Below are 20,330 nucleotides of genomic sequence, written 5' to 3'. Positions count from 1 at the left end.
ATGTCTTTCAATGATTTTGTTTATTTTTCTTCCCTTATCCTTTGCCTTTCTCTCGGTTCTCACTATAAAGAAATTGATAAAATAGAAATGAAACGTAATTATGGTGCGGGGTTGGGTTTGCTGGTAGTTTTTTTAATTTGTGGTTATTATATAATACACACTTTCCTCATGGTGTACGGAAACGTTCTTATACTAAAATCTTGTGATCGGCGGTAAGTTTTTAATTTGAAAATAAAATAGTGATCGCGTATAGTTTGAAACAAAGTCCTTAACAGATTCTTTATGATAAATTTTTAAAGAAAATTATAAATACTATCGAAACTAAAGTATATAACAAATACCGAAGCGTATTGTGCATCGAAAGTTCCTTAGAATGCTAGTAAGGTGGCTATTTTAAACCCATCTGGTGGGTGGATACCTCAATTTGGAGACGGGAGTTGTTCACTGCCACTCAGTCACGCTAGCTACTGCAGTCAATCAACCAATCAAAATATTATTTATTCTAAAAGGCTGTAACAAGCGCTTAAGTATCGTCAATAGACATAAAATGTCGGCATTGTTAGCCCCACACAAAGCTAACACCGTGATTAGCAATTCAATCCTACCTATTTCATTTCCTTTTTATACCTACTAAAGATTCTTTTTTTTATTATTCGGTTAAGATATCTTATCAATGTGTAAAGTAATTAATTTCGTAACAAATTTAAACTTCCATTTTATTTTAGTTATGTACACCAAATAAGTTTGGCGTTCACATGGACATACCTGTTGTATCTACATTTTCATTTCCCGAGCCATTCGTACATGATAAGCGTGTTTCAAATATTAGCGTTGAGGCTCGTTGGATTGGCTTGCGAGCTAAATGTTGTTGATAAACCAAAAAATAATTACCGGGACGCGTCAGCTAACGCCGACAAAGATGTCCCGGCGATGCCCGAAGCAGTTGATATTCTATCCTATGCTTACTTCTTCATAGGACTACATAAAGGTAACTAGTATTATTTATAAGAAAGAGGTGTTGCGTTGTCCTAGCATGGAATATTGTTTACTGATAAGAATCAAAAAAATACATAGGTAATTACAAAAAATTCATCCCTTTTTATATACGATTTTCACCTATGTACCGACTCGTCACAAAATCTCTGAACAACAACCCTTGAAGACTTGAAATTTGGTAGGAATATTTACTTCAACGAATAGATCAACTAAGGATTCTCGAAGTTTCAACTACAGTGTGATTGGGGGAGCGATTATTAAAAAAATGCATATTTTAAAACTTTAGCATATAGCTATTAATCTTTACCAGAATATTTGTTTGACAAATTAAAAATTAACAAGACGGATCTTAAGAAATTACAACCATAAAAGGCAGCGCGGGCCAAGCGTAGCAAACGGAGGCAACTAGTTTTAATGTAATTTAAGGTACCATTAAAGTTACACTTAAACCTATTACGGAAACATACCAGCTGATGTAACACCTGGAATGAAATTTTCAATGCAATGTGTCTTTCGTCTTGTTATGTTTTTTGTTGTGTATATAATAAAGGCAAATTAATACATTGTTGGATGTATTTATAAAAAATCCATATGAGGTATTTTAATGATAATTTTCATCGTCATTTTAACCGTAGAACGTCCATTACTAAACGTTAGCGACCATTATAGATTTAGAATAAATCCGAAACGATCTGCATTCAGCGTCGTCGAGGTGGGTAGATGGGTGTCCGCCGTAGATTCTTAGTACCACCTATTCCGCCGTTACCACGGCTGCTATCTTGCCAAGAATAATTGAGCTACCGGGTACTAGGAGGTCGATATTTTTATTTTTCCTCTTAGCGAACACAGTTATTTCAAAACTGTATGGAAGATACTGCTGCCTTTCATCCGTGAATATTTTAATAATTATATGATGATATTTTATTTTCCAGGTCCATATTACAGATGGAGGATCTTCCAAGACCATTTCAATACCCCTTTCAGCGCTCTGGGAGATTGCAGAATGGTTACAGAAGAAAAACTTAAGAAAGCTGCCCTTTGCGCTGTTACTTATTGTTTGTTGCGATCAGGATTTAACACCGAGGTTGATAATGTTCTAATTTACAGTTTGGAATTAAGTATATAAAAGGAACAGAAAGCGTAACGTGAATATCCACTGCCTGAGTCAAGTATATGCCGTATCTACGCTTTTACGAATACTTCATATTCCGATGTTGACATTGGATCTCTCAAGTCCGCTAAATACTTTTTTTGAGCCTAGCCTTATGCTCTATGGTCGGGGATTCCCTCCTCTTATCTGTTTTCCTAACATGCCCTGTTACTGCGGTTAGTGTAGTGCTGAAGTAAGTTGTTAGGTCTCTCTAAAGGCCCTGGATCTCTCCGATACCACGCCATGGTGCAATGTTAGAAGTCTGCAAAAGGTATTGAAATTCGTTTCCCATAGATTTTGTTTCGTACAACTAAGAATGGGTTAGCCTAACGATGTGAGATACACTTATTTGTTAAGAGACTATTTTTTAAGGTACTAAAAGTTTAATATTGATATTTCCCCTTTCGTTTTAAGACAATCATCGAGTGCCAGCATCAGTGTTAAAGAAATTGTTAATAATTTCATTACTATTGTGTAAAAAAACCTGTTATAGATGTACGAAGAAAGTAGTTTTTACTCTCACACCGGTATGGACTTTCGGTACCTGTCTAACATTCCTATGCTTCTGATGTTCTACTTGTACACCGAAATCATTGCTCAACTCTCTGCGGCTGTTTGCACGGAAACCGGATTCGGGATCTACCCCTCCAAATGTACACCGCTGCCCGGAAGTGGACCTTCCACGCATTATAGCGTAATAAACTTGGTGTAAGTATAGCCTTTAATCCTTACTAATAAATGAAATGGCACTTATTCCGCTACTTTGGGCCCATTGGCAGGCTCCAGTTGCTCAAAGAGTCACGGAGAAGGCTATGTGTGGAATCTCTTTATGAAATCGAATCAGCAATAAAAAGTTCCGTAGGCAAATGAAAATAACTGTAATAGCCAGTTAGCCCAAAGAGCGCAGAACAGATGGCTGCTGGGGTCTTAGATCCTTGAGTGAAGCTGTGTGGTCTTCGCAGGACGTCGTCTATTAAGGTTTATTATGCTTGTCGGAAGTTACCGGATGCGGGTTGCTTCCCATGGCTCTTATTGTAAATCTATGACGGAGGCCTAAGTTAATTAGTGGACATCTTACAGTTAAAATGATAATTGTGACCAAATGTTTCAATATAAATGAGATATGTGCCGACATCGATAGGTTCATTTCCACTCCTGGTTGAAAAAAAAAACAACTGGTACTCAACTGTGGAATATTCTGCAATAGTTTGATAAGAGCGCATGTCTTGAACGTAGCTAGACCTAAATATTCTTGTCGCTATTATCGGTGTCGGCTGGTGATGGAAGGTAACGTAACGGAACCGGCAGTCTCTTATATTTCTAAACAAGAAATATCTTTTCCCTTATACGTTCCTGTCGTCATGGTTTGGTACGTCGCAGTGGGCACACTTCTAAGATTTTTGTGATTTTGAAAGAGGTTGTAGAGAGAGTAATTTAGGATGAGATTGTGAAAAGCCTTTGTAAACATTGACTTATTGATAGCAACTACGTGTTAGACATTAGTTTTAGTCAATAAATATTGTTGTAAATTGTTCTTTTCTCCTTTTAGGCAAAAAACACCAGAAACAGCCTTAGAACAAGAATATAACTTGAATATGTTAAACTGCTATGAAGTTGAGAAGCTGATTATAGGACCTAAAATGAGAGATACCATACGCGGATGGGATATGTCAATACGATATTGGTTCTTGGCGTATGCATATAGAAAATTTATTAAAGCCAATAAGGAAGTTAGGCAAGTTCTTTTTGTATAATGAATAATTATAACGAAAAATATTATTTACGGGTTTGAAGATTGTTTAACTTAATAATGTATATAAGAGATTTCTACCTTTATTTCATCATATTTCCTGAACCATAAAGCTTTGACGCTTGAAATTTGGTTAGAATAATTCTTTCGGCAAGTAGAGATTAGCTAAGGACTTTTAGAAATTTTAGCCGCGAGATTAGTCATAAGGGCATTAATAAAAAAAAATGGTTAAACTATGACTCATGGCCAAAACATTTATTTGATTTGTTAAAGATTACACAAGAGCCTGTTTGCTACGTGAAGCGGTCGATAGACATCTAGTTGTATATTTAAAAATGAAATACGCATATTGTTTACAGGAGTGCCTTTTCATTTTTACTATGGACATTGTGGTGCGGTCCTTCAATACCACAAATTATTGCATCGACGACTTTATGGCTATGCGTGCATCTGGAATCTGAATACAGCGAACTTTACGACACGGAGGGCTCGGTGATCACATTTTTATATCTTATATTAATATCTTAATTTATTAGGACCTTGAATAAGTTCTCGCTGTTTTTTGAAAGATGGCGTTGCGGCACTCTGTGCCTGGAATTTCGTACGGTAACAGATCACCAAAGTAGTGCTATATGTAACCTCAAATTATAGTAGAATAGATTTTACCACAGTGTCAACTACATATTTATTTGCCTTTTGTGAAAATGTGTACTTTTGTGCCAAATAAAGTGTTTTTGCGGGGAATTTTATTGCACTGTTTTATTCAGAAAAAATCTGCAGCAGAAGCACACAGAATTCTCGTTGAGACATATGGTGACAATGCTTTGTCGAATACAACGTGCAGAGACTGGTTCAGGCGCTTCAAAAGTAATGATTTTGACATTGAAGACAAAGAGCGTTCTGGAGCACCGGCAAAATTTGAAGACAAAGAATTGGAGGCATTGCTTGAAGAAGATCCATGTCAGACGTTAGTAGAGCTTGGGAAAACGTTACAAGTAGATGCGTCAACAGTTTCAAAACGTTTAAAAGCGTTAGGAATGATCCAAAAGCAAGGATATTTGGTGCCGTATGAGTTGAAGCAGAGAGACGTAGAGCGACGTTCTCATGTGTGAATTGTTGCTTCAATGACAAAATAGAAAAGGTTTTCTGCACCGTATCTGGGGATGGATTACTGGATTTACTACGACAATCTAAAGCGAAAAAAATCGTGGGGTATGCCGGGTCACGCATCAACATCGTCGCCTAAACCAAATATCCATGGTTCTAAGCTTCTTCTCTGCATTTGGTGGGATCAGCAGGGCGTAATTTATTATGAGCTGTTTAAACCTAATGAAACTATCACGGGAGCTCGCTATCGACTTCAGTTGATGCGTTTGAGTCGCGCTCTGAAAGAAAAGCGGCCACTATACGAGCAGAGACACGACAAAGTGATTTTATTACATGATAATGCTCGGCCACATGTGGCAAAACCAGTCAAAACTTTCCTAGAAACACTTCAGCGGGAAGTTCTACCCCACCCGCCGTATTCACCGGACATAGCCCCCTCCGATTACCACTTGTTTCGGTCGATGGCGCACGGTTTAAGCGAGCAGCGCTTCCATTTTTTTGAAGAAGCCGAAAAATGGCTTGACTCATGGATTGCCTCGAAAGATGAGTCATTTTTCCGACGGGGGATTCAATTGCTTCCAGAGAGATGGGAGAAAGTGGTCTCTAATGATGGAAAATACTTTGAGTAATGTCATTGTAAGCATTGTATTTTAAATAATTTTTTTTTGAAAAAAAAAAACAGCGAGAACTTATTCAAGGTCCTAATAGTTTATGATGAGTTTAAAAATGGTGTTCTTAAAAATAAATATATTTATTAGTTGTAATGAACGGTGATAATCGTAGCTAGTAAAATGTGCATAAAAACAAACGTGTTTGCAGTGTAACTCTATCACATTTATAAAACAATTTTTCACTTAACTTTTAAACAATTAAAATGTTTTGTTAAATAATAGCATATACATTTATGAACAATGTGAGAGGTTATATTCAGTGTTATTTGACAGTGTTTATTCGATATTATACGACCTTAAGATTTAGTTAACAACATCATTTCAGTTATAGGAAAAAGGAAAACGAGGTGCAACATCTGTTGTTACCTTTTTGGTATTATATAAGCCATGTTATATTCTTACAGTTGTGATTCATAGGACATTAATAACAATAAAATTAATAAATGAGAATATTTAATGAAGTAGTAAAACCATAACTTAATTTAATTTTAATTTCACCGTCATTTCAGCCTTAAAAGTTCCTCTCCCATAAATTTCCTCTTGGATCGGTTGTAATCCAGCGTGTTCCGGCCACTCTACCACGATCATCTATCGACCTTGTGGGTGACCGTCCTTAACTGCGTTTGATGGCCTTTGGTACTCCAGATTCTTTAGGTCCAAGGGGCCATCAGTTCTGCGTCCTATATGGCCTACCCAATGTTTTTTTAACAAAAAGAGTTTATAAATATTTCTTTGGGTAATAGCTTATACAATCGGATCTCAGATAATGCCCTGCCAGATTAATGTCAAAAAATGTTAGTGCATTTTTTTTAATCTTGGGGACGATGCGTTAACTTCCAGGCTATTTAATTGTCAATTAATTATGTTATTTTAAATTATTTTGAAAATATATTGTCTAGATGAGTTTGGCCTGTTCTTCTCAGGTTTGAGACATTTATCCGAATAGATGGTAGACTTACCTTGATATTATTAAGAAAAATAAATATAGAATTCGAATTTGTTGGAAATTCTAATTCAATATTCTTTGGCCAGTATTCAGAAGTAAAGTTTTATTTATATACCAGAACTTAGGACCTGTTACCCTGTTTTGTTTAGTTATACCGTTTATTACTATTTTAAGATGAAGCTGCCTTGGGACATTGGGTTTTCAATAATGCGAATGTTCTGCCTGCTGTATCTGACGCCGTGTTTCGTTGTTGACGACACCAGCACCGTCCTTAAGTATTACAACTCTATTTACTGGATGTTCCACATCATTTTACTTGTCTTGATCATAATTGCTGTTGTAATTTTTAAAAACCGTAGTTGATATAAGTTTGTTTTAGAGTCGACTATAATGTACACAAGTGAAATGTAAAATAAATCGCAAATATTTCTGTAACATTTATTCTAAACATAATTATGTAACACAATAATTGTACATAAAATCATTTGGTATTGATTTAACAAAATTTAATAAACAAAATGTGTATATTTAAAATAACTTAGTAATTTTATGAAAAACAAATTTGCTCCTTTTATCACAGAATTAATCTTAAATGTCAAATGGAAGACTTGTCGGTCAATTAGACTATGATATAAGTATATTTAACTAGCACACGCTTACAATATCTGTACCTAAAAACAACTCAATTTTGTTAGACACATATTCATTTGCGATCATACGTAATATTATTGTCTTTTTAGGATGAACGTGTAGAACAATGATTTTTTTTACAAGTGATATTATATTTAATATATTATTCATTACCAACATAGTGAATTGCATTAAAAGTAAACAACCAATAAAAATCCTCTCAAATTTAAGACTACAGCGTATAACAAAAATTATAATTCTATTTTTAAAAATACGCAAAATCATTGGTTTTAAGTGCATTGTAGCAATGAGGTAATAAAATTTAAGTAATGTATAATGAACCTATTTGTTGCACTTAATGTGCTATGTTTATACAACTATTTTAACATCGCTATAACGTTTTCAAATAACAATAGTTCATTTGATACGGTTATTAATAGACCTATTAACCTTACACGAATAGTCTGCTTTGGATTCGTGAATTCCAAATTTGATAATAGTCCAGGGATAGAATATTTTAGAATTTTAATAGTGTAATAATATGGAAAGCACTTTTGTAAATAATTTTGAAATGTGAATATGGGCGAGTAAGACGGATAACTATGCCAGCTTGTCCCAGTGTGACAAACTGTAACTTATCCACAAGCAGACTCCGAAGATAGTTTTTATTAGTAAAATAATAAAGCCTATTTCATAATTTCTTAGCTAACATCCGATCACTGGTATGGTAACGGACTAGTTGTGAAGCTGTAACCATAGACCAATAACAGTGATAGTGGTGCCGAAACGATACTATCCTCCCTCATCCGCGCGCATATCTAAGGCGCGGTACAGCGGCTTCAGTATAATCTACGAGGCATTGTTGGTTGTGGTGATTCGAGAGAAAAATGGTAAACACTTTAAGCAGCATGCGTTCTATTTAGCTTGTAGGCCACGTCATAATTTACTATCATCATAATTGGACCCTAAGGATACATGATTACAAAGACACAGAAATTTAAACAATTCGTTTTGCTAACACGTAATCGCAGACGACCATTTGCTAAAACTAATTAACACTCGTATATTATGCTTATGTTAAACTTTTAATTCACTAAAGCGAAGCGAACGTGTGACGAATATTTATATTATTATAAGTATAATAAAAAAATCGTAAAATAATATTCATAAGAAATAATAAAAGATTTACATAATCTTGACGGCGTTAATAGATACCATGGGATTCTCTATAATCGTTTTATTTTGAATAAGTCTCAGTTCGATGAGCGCTGGAGGAATATCGCCCGTTGATTGTTGCTCTGCAAAAATGTTAAAGGATTTAAATTTTCATAATTCACAATGATTCATTTATAACAGAATTGACGTGAAACGCTAGGTTAAAATAGTTTTTCGTTCGAAAGCGTTTTCCATAGTTGGAACCAAGTTTTACCAAACTCCTTTGTTAAAATTAGTCAAAACCAGAATTTACTACAAAAATATTTGATATTTATAACTAGTTATCACTACGGGCAGTGGGACGCCGGCGGTACAAATCTAAGACTCGTGATCGTTATTGACACAAATATATAGAATTGGCACTGGTCACAAACAAGTTACCAAAGGAAGGGCACTATCGTCGTCTGCGTGCAATAATACCACACTGCGATCGCCAATCCGTCTGCTAAGCGTGGCGATTATGATAAATCCCTCATAGATACCTTTGAGGGATGTTTATATTTTGTAGAGGGAGTCTATGGGCTGAATAAAGAAAAAAAAAGAAATTGTCACTACGAAGAACCTTAGTTAAAACTAGTACTAGAGAAAACAAGATATAATAATTTATTTTTTAAATACCTAGAACACAGTCATGTAAGTAAATAAATTATGATTTTACATGAAGGAAACATTGTAAAACTTTGGTTCGTCGTCATATCAGCCGATAGACATCCTCTGCAAAGCATGGCCTACCCTAAAAAATGGCCACGATGACCGGTCTAGAAAACTTTGTTTATACAAAAAAAAGTTAGGTTCTGTTTACAACCTGATTCTATCCTCTGCAACTAGCTACTACAGCAGTTGTACTATTCGTTATATTTAAAACATTTTAACGACTTTTCAAGATCACCTTTACCTCGTATATCTCCCGTAACATTTTATTCCATTTCAAAAATTATTTTGTATGATATTCGTTTAATAACGGAATAAGTGCATGATTTTTTATAAACTGTACCAACAGAATAACATTTGACCGATTTTCAGTATTGTTATTTTAATAAGGTAATATGAACTATAACTTTGGCCGGAACAGATTTTAACGATTTGTTTCAGAAAAACGCATTTACTCTACTAATAACTAGTTATAATTAATGTATTCGGTAAAAAATAGTTCAAACGAAAAACGTGTTTTTACTGTAACATATACACAAACCCTGGATTACAAAATAAGATTTGAACACAACTAGATCTTATAATAGCCCAACATAGTATTATTTCGAGCTGGAATAATAACAGTTATATATATTTATAATTGGTGTCAAAGATAACATAAAGTCGGAAGTTGTAATGCCACATACATTACTCGTAACCCAGTTTAGAATAACCTCGAATAGTACGATAGATATGGCGTTAACGCTTCACAGCCATAGCTGTGTGTGTTTGCACAAATACTGCTGACTTTACACATTACTAAACAATATAGCCAAAATAAAAATGTATGTATTTTTTTTTAAATAGAACAAATTACTAATAATATTTTGCCGGCTGGAAACAAATTACTTGACACTGATGTAATAAGAAGTCAGTGTCAGCTTACACGCTTACTGACCCTTGGTCTACTGTAATCAATTCGTACGTTTGTGTATCGATGATGCCTTTACTCTACCTTGATTTTTTTTAATTTAAGAAAGAGCAATAATTTATATATATATATATATATATATATTAATATATATATATATACACATTATTGCTTTATATATATATATTTATTATATATATATATATTTACGCCTGCATTGTAACGTCCCTGCTCCAAACAAAGCAGGGGAATGAATATATTAAAAATACTTTCAATTAGCAAAGGAATACAGAAGTATTGTTGTATGTTATTTGCTGATACTGTATATAGATGTTATTTTTATTTTGTATTTGTACTGTTTGCTTATTACTGCTTATATACTGTATTCACTGTAAGCTGATCTAATGTAAGAAGTTAAATAAAATAAAACAATTGAGGTAAGATGAGGTTTGTCCGATAAGTACTATCTGTACCAATACCATAATTTAGAAATTTATAAATTCTGCAATATACGGTATATTAGGTTTCGGTATTATTCATTCTTACATTCTTTCTCTATTGTGCTTATTCTCGATGATGGTGTATTTATCTAAATCTAGAAACTCTTTTTTTATTTTTTATTTACACTTTATTGTACCCCATAGAAAACGACTATAAAAAGAAACTATATAGATAGCTCGAGGCGATCTCTACCAGACAACCTTTGGATGGAGATAAGAGACATGAAGCGGAGGGCAGTTAAGGGTGTATATACATACAAATATATATGTTACTATACATACATATAAATATTTGGAAAGGGTTTTACATAAATATGAATAAATAGAATAGAAGTGCTACACAATATCTTATTTTAGATGACAAGGGAGGCCAAACTTAATGCTAACTTAACCTACAATATCAGACTTATCTCTTTTGAGTATATTTATGAAGGCCAGTTAAGATCAGCTTGGCCGGACTATAATAATCCCGAGACACTAGGTCCCCTGTATGCGTTCGTAAAGTTGAACACTACTAGCACTAGTTGAATTAAAGTTTTTTCATACCTCTCGCTTTCTCATACGTGTCCTTTACGATGCCTTGCAGCGTGGCAATGGTTTTCTCGAGCGTAAGTTTGATGTCGTTGTTAGTTTTGTACGACCACGCCATGAATATTGCAGCGAACAGGTCACCTGTCCCGGTGTATCTGGCATCCATTTTGGGAATCTCAATTTTGTAACACGATCCTAAAATTATTAAAAAACAATATAATTATCGTCTACGGTATTCTAAATACAATAAGATGAGTATATAAAATAAGATAAAAACATGCTGGTATCTTAGTATAGTATATTTAACTTTAAACTTATTAAGGAAATTAGTACTTTAAAATAAATTGTTATAATACAATATTAATTTTAAATTCACATATTATATCTGGATTATTTAACTTACTAGAACAGTAATTTATATTCGAAAATGTTATGGTAATTTTGTTTAAATTTTATCCATCATGATGGGCGGTTTAATGTTATTGTTAGGTTTCCTAATAATGTATTATTAATAATATATTAAACAATTTTAAAACATTTTTAACATGGTTGCCCAGAGTAACCATTCTGTTACTACACACGCATGGAGGTGCTTTGATCTATTTTGATTAAAAAAAAAATATTTTTTATAAATAAGTTGGTTGGAGGGGTAAAATGAAAGTTGAAGCGATGGTATCTAAAAATAGTTGTTCATAACACCTCTCATCACGCCATTTCAAAATTAGTTTATTGTTCAGATGTCTAAGTGTATTTTATATAAATAAAATAATACTTTATGCATTTAGTTACAGTTGTTTTAATTCTGTTTATTTACATTTATAAAAAACAGATAGCGACTTATGTCCAAGTCCTCGACGAATTATTTAAAACTTACTTTAAGCGAAGCTGTACTAAAATCTATTTTAGTTATTTATTAGTTCGTTTGACGGCATTTACATGTGATATTGGGTTGGATACCTATTAAAATCCTTTTTTTATTATGTATGTACTTATAAGATCCGCTTTTAAGAAAATTTTTGGCCGCGAATGTAGGATACACACACATATATATATATATATATATATATATATATATATATATACCTATATATTCGGGGTTGAGGTATATTAATGATGATTGGCCCGTTTTCTTAGATCCGGACATTTGGACGTCCACCACTGAAGATAAGCCGCACCAGTAGTGGATTTCCATAACACATTTTCAATAGAAATTCGGTAAATAAAATTAAATAGGAATTCAGTTGGAAGCGCCAAGGCTAAGTTACTTCAGCGTTCTGCTGCTTTATGGGCCATATGACATACGTATATGTAGGGAAATTATTCCTTGACAAAAAATGTTAGTAGAGAGGGTATAACTTCACGGTAGATATGTGTTCATGGAATTCTTATTGACAAAATTAGCATGTAGATAGTAAGACATTAAAAAATAACATTTCATCTAAATCTAACATATTACGTATTACAGGTTTTTAAAAAAAATGAAAACCTCAATTATTCTAACAGAACAAATACGTGTTAATTACCGGTTACAATTAAAATTTGAATTCTGCATTAATTTTCTACATTGTGATAATGTTTATCATGTTTTTTTTTAATTGTGAATCCAAATAAGCGCGTAATTTATTTTGTCTAACTATTATCTTTATACGAAATATTATTTACTTACACATTGTATATGTGCGACCTAACATCGTATGTGTAACTTTTGTGATGACCGACTTACGCTTACGTCGTTAGGCTGAGTTATCATTACATCATGCGGGCTTATTCGGCACATGCGATATTAAAAAAAATGTGGAATAACAATCAAGATATTTATGTACTGATTTTTTAATCTATATATTTAAACGAGATTTCTTCCTACCTATTTACTCATAATAAAATCTCCGAAACCATAACGTTTAGAGACTTGAAATTTTGAAGAAATATTACTTTCGCCAACACGAGGTCGGTCAGCTTAAAAATTGAACTTTTCGAAATTCCATCCCAAAAAGGATTGACGGGGCCTTGATTTAAAAATGTATATTTTCTAATTATAGCACCCTTATAATTTGGTCAGAATTTTTTTTGGTATGTTAAAAAGTGCTAATAATGAAATTATAACCATAAAAGGTTGTGAGCCAAGCGAAGCGAGCGGGAGCATACCTAGTTATTAAATTTATACAGGCCTCTACTAAACGTTTATGGCGTGCCGTGATGACGACGATACCAAGCCAAAGTCACAGTTCGTAAAACTATACAAAGTAATTTAAAACACAGTTATTTCAGTTTCAAAACTTGGCCACTCGCTTTGGAAAACAAGATATTCTAATAATCTTATCAGTCTATTCATTACAAAGACAAGTGACTAATCAATTAAATGTTCTATTGTAAAATATTCAGTTATTGTCAAAGAAATAGATACTAAAGAACCCAGTAAGAGATACCTATGCTATAGATATAGTATATGTACATAGAGTAGGTAGTAGTACTTTATTAATGTCGCAGGAAGTCGATGAATGCCGGCAGCGTTAGACCTGTTATTGTGGATCTTTGAGCCTTGAGTAGGTGTATATGACATGAATGTTATTATAGAGTAGATAACGTTAAAGTACCAAATGAAATACCGGTTACTATACTTCATAAATTACCTTGCGTGCTAGCAATGCCAATCATATTCTTATCGTCTCCAAGATCCGTGCTTGATAACACAACAGTCTTAACGCCTTTATCGTGGAGAGCGCGTATGACCTTCAATGCACCATCTAGGTCGTTCACCTTCATACCAGTCAAAAGTTCAGCTTCAAATTGATTCGGTGTGATGATATCCGCCAGCGGAATGACTACGTCTCTATAAACTGGTAGGATGTGTTCAGGGACATACATTTCACCGTTGTCGCCCATGACTGGGTCGCATACTGAAAAATTACAAAACACTTTTTTATATACACTATAATATAACTCTTTAATTCATTATTATCTTCATTATATATTTATTGATTGATTTCAAATGAGGATATAAAAAATATTTGTTAAATAATAATCGAAATACTATTTAAATATGTTAATGACTAAATGTCAATATTCTCCTTCTTCCTCATGATTAGAGGTCGTGGAGAATTATGTCAGTTTCCGCGGCAGTTTTTGTTTCATTCATCGTCATGTTAAAAACATGTTAAGATTCGTAATTAGTGCAAAAGATAACTAACCATATACATTGTAAACATATATTACGAATATCACTCATCTACATAACCAGCCTAAACTTATTTTTAATAATCATGTACTCAAGTTGAATTAAATTTATGCATTAGATTATTATATATTAATATATATTATTTTAAAAATAACTAACTTCATAGTCACAGCAATGATAAACCTAAAGTTTACATATATTTTTAACAAGAGCTCAGATAGTAAATATTAGAACATTTTAAATAAAAAAATTATATGTTTTGTATTTTAATTGAATGTATTTAAAAATAGATAAAAACTTAAGACAGCCTTTTTAGTTGTGTCATGTAGAGTGGACAGGCATACTTTAATATAAGATCATGTTCCAAGCTTACCTAGGGAGTTAACAGTGCCATAAGTGCTAAAGATTTATAATACACATTAAGCATTGTTATCTCCAATCTCTTATACATAAACTACAAATGCCAGTATAGTAAACAATAACCTGCAACCACAGATAATTAAGAATTATATACAACTTTTGTTATATATGGTTGACATTTGTATAGCAGTTGTTCTTGCAGTCAGAAAAAGATTATTGATGACAATTTGTTATGTGAATATTAATCACCTATTCTTTATTTTAAGTTATATAACTTCACTGATTAATTTTCTTTCTTACCAAAATTTACATGCTCTACTTTTTTTTCCCAAGTAAAATTATAAAGCTGCTGAAAATAGTTTACAAAATAACTGTATATAGAGTGTGCAATAATGAAAATTTCTTAGAAATATGTTAGCTACTATCAAAAAGTTTGTTGAAGTGTAATAAAAGTGTTTACTTTGTATCTCTTATCTATAAAGTAAATTCCATTAAGATGATAACACCTTTAAAATCTCTCATCAAATTTCATGATAAAGTAATTTAAATATAGATTCTCTTTAAACATTAAAATGTTGATTGTGAGAAGGCCCATGATATTTAGTGATGTATCAATTTAAAAAAAATTAAATTGAATTGATGAATATTATACTATATAATTATAATATTTTGTGACTGTTAGGACAAGGGCTCTATAATCTCAGTTTGTAGGTTGTATATTTAGGTATATTAACATAAATATTTTTCTTGCTATAATCTAAAACAAAATCAATCAGTTATAAATTGAAAACGAAAAAATTACTTTGCTAGTATTTATTGCTATTTAATAGTTTCATAAATACTTTTGAAGATAAGTCTATTTATGCAAGCAATAACAATGACCTAAAAGGCATCTTTATTCCTTTAAATTGTATTTGTTAATGAAATAATCTTTTTAGATAAAGTAAAAATAAAGGCTTAAAAGATCTAATTTTGGAATCTCTTGGAGTACTGCAATACTAAAGTCCTCTTTGTAAAAAACCAACACTTTCTGTGAGCACTTTTTTGTGAATACTAGTAATATTAAAGATTCACATCACCTATGTTTAAAGATTGCAACAGCAATCTGAACAATTATCAGTTCTTAACTTCCATATTCTTAGATTCAATCATAATTAATTGAAAAACATTTTGGAAGTTTAAAAAAAATTACTTACCGTAGATTAGACTTGGATTTCTTTCCCTTAATTTTTTGATTATTACAGCAATTTGCTTTAAAGAATCTGGAGACCTTGAGTAGCCCGTGAGAAAATGTGTGTAGTAATCTACATTATTTAATATAAGCCCTTGTATCAATTCTTCCATCTCCTCATTCTGCAGCACCGTGCCCTTGATATGTTTGTAACCAGTGTGAGTTGAAAACTGTACTGTGTTTATTGAGTCCACTTCAAAACCTAATACCTGTTTAAATCCAAAAACATTATTATGTTAAATATATTTTTTTTAAGCTTACTGTCCAGAATTCTCGTAAACTAGAAGCTGTGAGTTAAAATTATAATTGCTTTTGAGAGTAGGAACTTCACTATGGTTATCAGCTCCATATAAACATCTTTTATAACTTGAATACTATTCAAAATGTTTAAATCTACAAGATAATTTCGCACAAAAATTCATTAAATAATTAATTACAACACTTACTTGTAAAGGAAATACAGCGCTTTTATTTCCAACATAACCATGAACTACATGACTCTGAATAGAAAGAACTCTAGGAGTTGAATGTGACATCTTTGTTTAACTTGTAGTTTAGTAATTAATTTAATATTAACAATAATCTCTTAATTTTACATAAAATCTTGGAATAAAAATTTTAGAGAACTAAACATAAACACTTAAAAAATAAATAAATGTGTATTACGAAATAATTATTGGAATCACCAGCTAGACACACGACTAGATCACGTATAACATATAAAGCGACAAATCTTTTAATGAATAACCAATTGTTCAAATACTTATATAGCTATAAACACATTACTGATATTGACTATTGTCATTCTGACAGTTATTTTTTTTCGTTTGTCAGTAAAAGCAATACAGTATTGTATTTGGCCCACACAATGATAAAATCAGTAGAATCGATTAAATAGTTAATAAGTACTATAGTAAAGAAAGGATAAAATTTTGTTAAATAAAATAAAGGTAGACAACTTTAGCTATTGACTTACATTTATTGATATTCTTATTAAAGACAATTAGTTTTAATTAATTTGTTTACGAGAAAACAAAATATTATATATATTATAAATGTTAAAAAATGAATACATTTTAAACTACAATGTTGGTTCGAATTTTATTTTTAATTTAGAACCCAGAAATCTTAAAAGAATACTACTTTGATTACGTTGTATGATTATGACCTTATATATATATTAATATTTACAAATAGTTTCCGTATTGCTTTAGCTTTTTTGGCAATGTAAAAAGGGAGGCACTTAATATGATGTAGATATTTTTTATACCGATTTACTTTGTTGTATCTTACAATATCTTTATAGATAGTAAGGTTATTTCTTTATGAAGCCAGGTATTCAGATTCTTAATATACAAGTTAATTAACTTAAAGAAGCAAATGAATGATAATCGGGAAAAAATAACTTATTCTCTATTTATAATTTAAACATAACAGTTATGACTATAACAGCTAAAATATTTTTTTATATTTCACACAATTGTTTTTTTTATACATCAAAATTTAACATTCTATGTAAACAATTACTTTCCTGTAAAATTTTATTTTCTCCTTTTTGTAATTGACCTAAAACATTGAAACACCAAATAGCAGTTCTGTTCATAGGAGTAATATGTCCTATATACTATGAAAGTTGAAAGGAAAACCATAACTTTTAAGTTGTTATTCAGGTCAAAATAATTATTTTTATCAGTAGCTTCCTTTTTATTTTGGTTACATTTATGTGCGATTACTAAATAAATTTTTGGATTTTTGAATATCAGAAATCACACAGTTTAGAATAACTTTTCATAAAATGAAAGTGGCTATAAATAATTTAAATCTAATAATCAGGATCTTAAGCTTATTGATCTCAAAGTTTCAGAATTTTCTTAATGCAAAAATTTATTTCATAGTAGTCAACACATAAAAGTTATCCATTTAATCGAAGAAATGATTAATGTTGAAGAAAGGATTTTTTAGACAGAAAAGTATGTTCCATAAACTTAAGCTTTAAGACAAATTAATATTTCATTTTTGATAAGTATACAGTAAGAAATTCCTGATAGTTTAATAATGTTAATGTTATTTAAATTATTGGCTGGTTGTAGACTGTGTATTTTCATAAGCCCTTTCTAGTGTATCTGTTATAATTTTCATATCACTTTCAATACTTCTAGCCCAGTTTTCAACATCTCCAATTTCTTTAAGAGCACTACTGAAATTTTCTACTAATGCAAGCCACTGTTGTGTTTGTTTAGCAAAGTTAATTGCACCCTGATGCAATAGTTTTGCCTCTGCATCTAATTTCTTTTGGTTAAGATATGCTTGAGCAACACTAAAACAAAAATAATATTTAGTTATTTAACCACATACATGCATAAATGGCAAGAAGAAACCAAATTAAAATGTAAATAATAGCTTTGTAGACAATAGTTGTGTAAACAATAGTTGTGGGTATTTTTTAATAACAATTTTGAATGATTATCAGAGATCAGATGTTTAAATAATTATTTTGCTTGTTATATTTTCGTGTAAGTATAATTTGAAGCTTTGGTGTATTTGATAAAATGCACTTTTGCACTAAAATCTTTCATAAAGGTTATGGGTTCACACTGACACAATGACATAAGCCTCCTTCTCACCTTTGTGCGAGTGTCATTGTGGAATCTGAACTATGAAGAATTAATTTAAATTTAGTATAGTTTATGGACCATTCTAATCTGTGAACATGCCAGATGAAACTGTAAAAGCCTAATGGCTAACAGCATTAACTTAATCTATTGTTTAGCAAATTGCCAAAGTACCCCTGAGTGCGAGTAGGTAAAGTCCCCAAATATTTTTTCCATGTTTTAAACACTGAAAATAACTTTAGAAAAATTCACATTTAAATATCTGATCTCTCAAGATTAAACTGAAAATTCTAATAACAAATAATCATGAGTTATTATATTGATACACATTTGTGTCAATCATTTAGTAACACGGACTAGTTATTGATGTTTTGGTAATTTATGTCACTTAAAATATAATATTGCGTATGTAAGTTCATTATCAATATCTATCATACAAGTCAAAAAATATAGTAAAAGAAGTTTAATTACCCAACATTAAGATGGTCTACTAATGCTTGAGTAAGCTCATTGGCTGCCGCTACACATTCTTTACGTTTTTGTTCTAAAAAAAAATAATTTAATAATTTCGGGTAACGACGCACATTATTCATTAATAAATATCTATCATCAATAAAAATAAAGATATTAAGGTCTTAAAATTATTTATTAAATCGGCTAACCTTGTGTCACTCTTTTAGCGGCTTGTTTAGCTTGATGTTCTTTTATAAGTGCTGATAGCATTTTTTATATATATATCTAACTGAATAAACTAATTTATTCTTTTTAATTATTTCTCTTAAGATTTAAGTAGTTCTGTCAATGTCGTGTCAGATTGTCATTGATATTTGTTTTAAGGTGTTACCTAGATATTATTACTGAAAATTTTTAAAATAACAATTGTAAACAGATATTGTTAACCTTAATAATCATTGTTATTTTTAAATTTCGTTTTTATTCAAAGCCTCAAAGAAATTTGTGATACTAATATATTAATAACACCTTATTTGTTAATATGGTTTGAAATGTAATTGCATAAATGAATAGATTAACCTTAGTGCCTCTTGAATAGGTAGTTTTATCAGCAGAATCAAAGAGATGTATTATTTTTAAATCTTTACTTTTATTTCTAAAGTCAAAGTTTTGTTACATTATGCTGCGTTTTTTAAAAGCCGCGTGAAAATATTAAAGAAGTTCGTGGTTATGTATCTCAACATAAGTAGCATATATTTGTTTAGTATAAGCGGGAATCGAAATTTATTAAGAAGTTGAGTTTTCGAGATTTGTTACTATATAAAAGTTTCAAATATTCTAGTCTGGCAAATTTGTGAATGCCTTTACGAAATGCTTTAAAAGTAGCGTTGTTCTGTATGTTTAGTTGAATACGTCTTAGTATTTTTTATGTTCGGTATATTTTTTTAATCATTGCATTACTGAATGTTTCACGTTCCGACAAATTTATGAAATTACCTGTATGCTTCAGTGGAAGAGAAGTACTGTAGTTGCCGCAGCTATATGCAGTCGCACAATGGTAAATTTTCAATTGAAGTTTTAACCGTAAGTCGTCCTCAGCTGCCTAAAAACAAAGGCTCCCCCCGCAGATTCCAATTCTTCTAAAATTATTTCCTTAGATCCATCCATTTATTTGACTATTATCGCTAAGATTTTCTTTAAATATTGCCGGCTGCTTACTAATAACTAACTCTTTCTTACACATGAGAAAGTAGTGACTGAATATTTTCGTTAGCAAGAAGTTCATTAAATTTTAAAAGCAAGTTTAATTAATTATTGAATATTTTTGTTACAAAAAATAAATAAATCTGGATCTACTAATGTGGTCAGTGTATAGTGTAGTGGTTGTAAATATTTACCTCGCTGAATGTTTATCATGCTCTGCTTAGTTCTGTGTCTAATTT

General features: G+C 31.5%; 3 protein-coding genes across 3 annotated transcripts; 1 reads left to right on the top strand and 2 right to left on the bottom strand.

Annotated features, from left to right (window-relative positions):
• LOC137933596 (lysophospholipid acyltransferase 7-like) lies at positions 1–6,983 on the top strand. The gene is made up of 7 exons (XM_068777611.1): positions 1–212; positions 726–988; positions 1,929–2,080; positions 2,640–2,854; positions 3,696–3,881; positions 4,256–4,388; positions 6,795–6,983. The coding sequence occupies exons 1-7, from the start codon at positions 1–3 to the stop codon at positions 6,981–6,983; spliced, it is 1,350 nt and encodes a 449-aa protein (XP_068633712.1).
• Positions 6,984–8,212: 1,229 nt separating this feature from the next.
• Positions 8,213–16,575, bottom strand: Pdxk (pyridoxal kinase). The gene is made up of 5 exons (XM_068777254.1): positions 16,270–16,575; positions 15,789–16,032; positions 13,688–13,954; positions 11,073–11,252; positions 8,213–8,548 (listed from the first exon to the last, which is right to left on the bottom strand). Exons 1-5 carry the CDS (start codon positions 16,357–16,359, stop codon positions 8,436–8,438), a joined length of 894 nt encoding a protein of 297 aa, XP_068633355.1. The 5' UTR covers positions 16,360–16,575; the 3' UTR covers positions 8,213–8,435.
• A 374-nt stretch (positions 16,576–16,949) lies between these two features.
• Positions 16,950–19,161, bottom strand: Blos1 (biogenesis of lysosome-related organelles complex 1 subunit 1). Its single transcript, XM_068777355.1, has 3 exons — positions 19,098–19,161; positions 18,907–18,979; positions 16,950–18,140 (listed from the first exon to the last, which is right to left on the bottom strand). The coding sequence occupies exons 1-3, from the start codon at positions 19,156–19,158 to the stop codon at positions 17,897–17,899; spliced, it is 378 nt and encodes a 125-aa protein (XP_068633456.1). The 5' UTR covers positions 19,159–19,161; the 3' UTR covers positions 16,950–17,896.
• Positions 19,162–20,330: the final 1,169 nt, after the last annotated feature.

This window comes from Battus philenor, unplaced genomic scaffold (genome assembly GCF_028537555.1).
Source record: "Battus philenor isolate CCGP_79_NKW_IND1 unplaced genomic scaffold, ilBatPhil1.0.hap1 SCAF_13, whole genome shotgun sequence".
Classification (NCBI taxonomy): domain Eukaryota; kingdom Metazoa; phylum Arthropoda; class Insecta; order Lepidoptera; family Papilionidae; genus Battus; species Battus philenor.
Note: the sequence above shows the minus strand (reverse complement) of the source record. Positions and strands in the feature narration are given on the sequence as shown.